The 2,032-nt window shown below is 68.5% G+C and overlaps 1 protein-coding gene across 1 annotated transcript in view; it reads left to right on the top strand.

Moving 5' to 3' along the window:
• Window positions 1–1,917, top strand: part of AURANDRAFT_68435 (hypothetical protein) — a gene marked incomplete at both ends in the record, with an annotated part of 3,725 nt that extends 1,808 nt beyond the window's left edge. The window contains one exon of the mRNA XM_009044122.1: window positions 1,058–1,917. Coding sequence (XP_009042370.1) covers window positions 1,058–1,917 — 860 coding nt within the window. The remainder of the gene's footprint in view (window positions 1–1,057) is intronic.
• Between the last annotated feature and the right edge of the window lie 115 nt (window positions 1,918–2,032).

The raw sequence follows: 2,032 nt of genomic DNA, 5'->3' as shown, positions 1-2,032 counted from the left end.
TCGGCGCGCTCAGCGGCGGCGCGGTGACCGTGCCGCCGACGACGACGAGCTCGCCGCGGTGCACGACGGCGCGGCAGGAGCCCCGCGGCTCGGGCAGCGGCGGGCCCGAGGTCCACTGCTCGACGTCGGCGTCGTAGACGTAGACCTCGGCGCGCGGGCGGAAATTGTCGTCGCGGCCGCCGACGTAGTATATTTTCCCGCCGAGCGTCGCCGCGGCGCCGTCGAAGCGCGGCGCGGGCAGCGGTGGGCCGTTAGTGGATCCTGGCCCTGCCTCGAACGACATGCGAACAAATTCGTCCGCCGCCCGCCCCGCAATGTAGCCACCGATAACGCATACAGAGGGGCCGAGTTGAGCGCATGCGGAAGAGAAACGTGCCGACGGCAGATAGCTCCAGTATTTCCTAGGGTGATAATCTTCTGATGAAATGGTAAAGCAGCAGATGTTACGTTTCGGTTCCGTAGTTCCGAGCCCGCCAGCGATATATAAAGTAGCTCTGCCAGATTTATGGATTGTCACGGAACCAGCGTCGCTTTGAATCGACCTTGCTGATGATGGTGGTTCCTCACACCGCCCATAGTCTAGGCGCGTCCATGCGTCGACGATTGCGTCGTAATAGAGCGTGGAGCTGACGCGCTGGCCGTTTTGAAGCTCGCCGCCGTGGACGAGGAGCTTGTTGTCCGCGAGCGCGCCCGCGGCGGCGTGCGCGCGGGGCTCGGGCATGGAGGCCAAGCGCACCCATCGCACGCCGTCGACGAGGCCGAAGCAGTCGCTCACGTGGCCGTGCGAGCCGCGCCCGCCGCAGACGACGAGCATCTCCGAGCAGTCGTAGACGGCGCGTCGGTAGGCGCGCCCCACCGTCGACATGATGCTCAGCTGTTTGCGCGGAAGCCAGGACAGCACCAGTGCGACGGTCGCCGGGTCGTCCATGCTTCGCAGCAGACGCGACTGGGTCGCGCTTCGCGTCCCAATTTATGGAGGTGCCATTGCGTCGAGCCGGTTCACAAAACCAAAGTTTGACTTCAATACACACGGAGACGATGGATTGCTCATGAGAAGGCTGCTGCTGCCGCTCTGCCTCTCGCGCGCAGCTTCGTTCCTGCGCGCGCGCTGCGACGTGACGAACGTGACGGACGCGCGGTTCAAAAGGGTCGCACCGCAGCCGCTGCAGGGCTGGGCCGTCCCCGACAGCGATGTCGTCGTCGGCCCGCTGCCCTGCAAGACGGGCAGCACGACGCTGCGCGACTTCGTGATCGACCGGCGCGGCGGCGTCGAGATCAAGGGCCTCGACGCGTTCCGCGCAGCCGCGGCGCGCGGCGCGGCGCTCTACTCGTCCGCGCGGCACCCCGTCGAGCGCTTCGTGAGCGGGTACCGGCAGCTGGACGTTTTCTACAAGATGGGCTGGATCCAAAAGTCCTGGTTCACAGGCGCGTGCCGCCTGACCTGGCCCGAGGACTGGTGCGAGCCCAGCTACGCGCTGCGCGCCGGCGCGGAGCGGCCCGGGCTCGCCTCAGACGTCGCGACGCAGTACCGGCGCCTCGAGCGCTTCGTCGCCGACGTCGAGCGCTGCGGCTTCTTCAACAAGCACATCATGCCCATGGCGCTGAGCTTCAACCAGGGCCTCGACATGCGCGACTACGACTTCCTGCGCACGGACGACCTCGCCGCGGACCTCGCGGCCGCGCTGCCCGGCGCCGGCGCCGCCGGCGTCGCCATGCGGACGGGCGGCTCGCGCTGGGCGAAGCGCATGGCCGCCGACGCCGCCGACGCGCGCTCGCCGCACCGCGCTCTCGCGCGGAGCCTCCTGGCGCGCATCTGCGACCTCGTCCGCGTCGACCTCGACTGCTTCCCGGCCTTCGGCGGCGGCGGCGACGACGTCTGCGCGGCGGCGGCGGGGACGGCGGCGGCGACGGACGAAGGTATCGCACCAACGGACGAAGGTATCGCACCAACCGACGCCTCCCCGACGACCTGCCGCGACGACGCGAGCCTCGACGCCTACCTCGAAGCCTACCGCTACGTCGAATCCGAGTG

This window comes from Aureococcus anophagefferens (genome assembly GCF_000186865.1).
Source record: "Aureococcus anophagefferens unplaced genomic scaffold AURANscaffold_142, whole genome shotgun sequence".
In the NCBI taxonomy this organism is placed as follows: Eukaryota; class Pelagophyceae; order Pelagomonadales; family Pelagomonadaceae; genus Aureococcus; species Aureococcus anophagefferens.
Note: the sequence above shows the minus strand (reverse complement) of the source record. Positions and strands in the feature narration are given on the sequence as shown.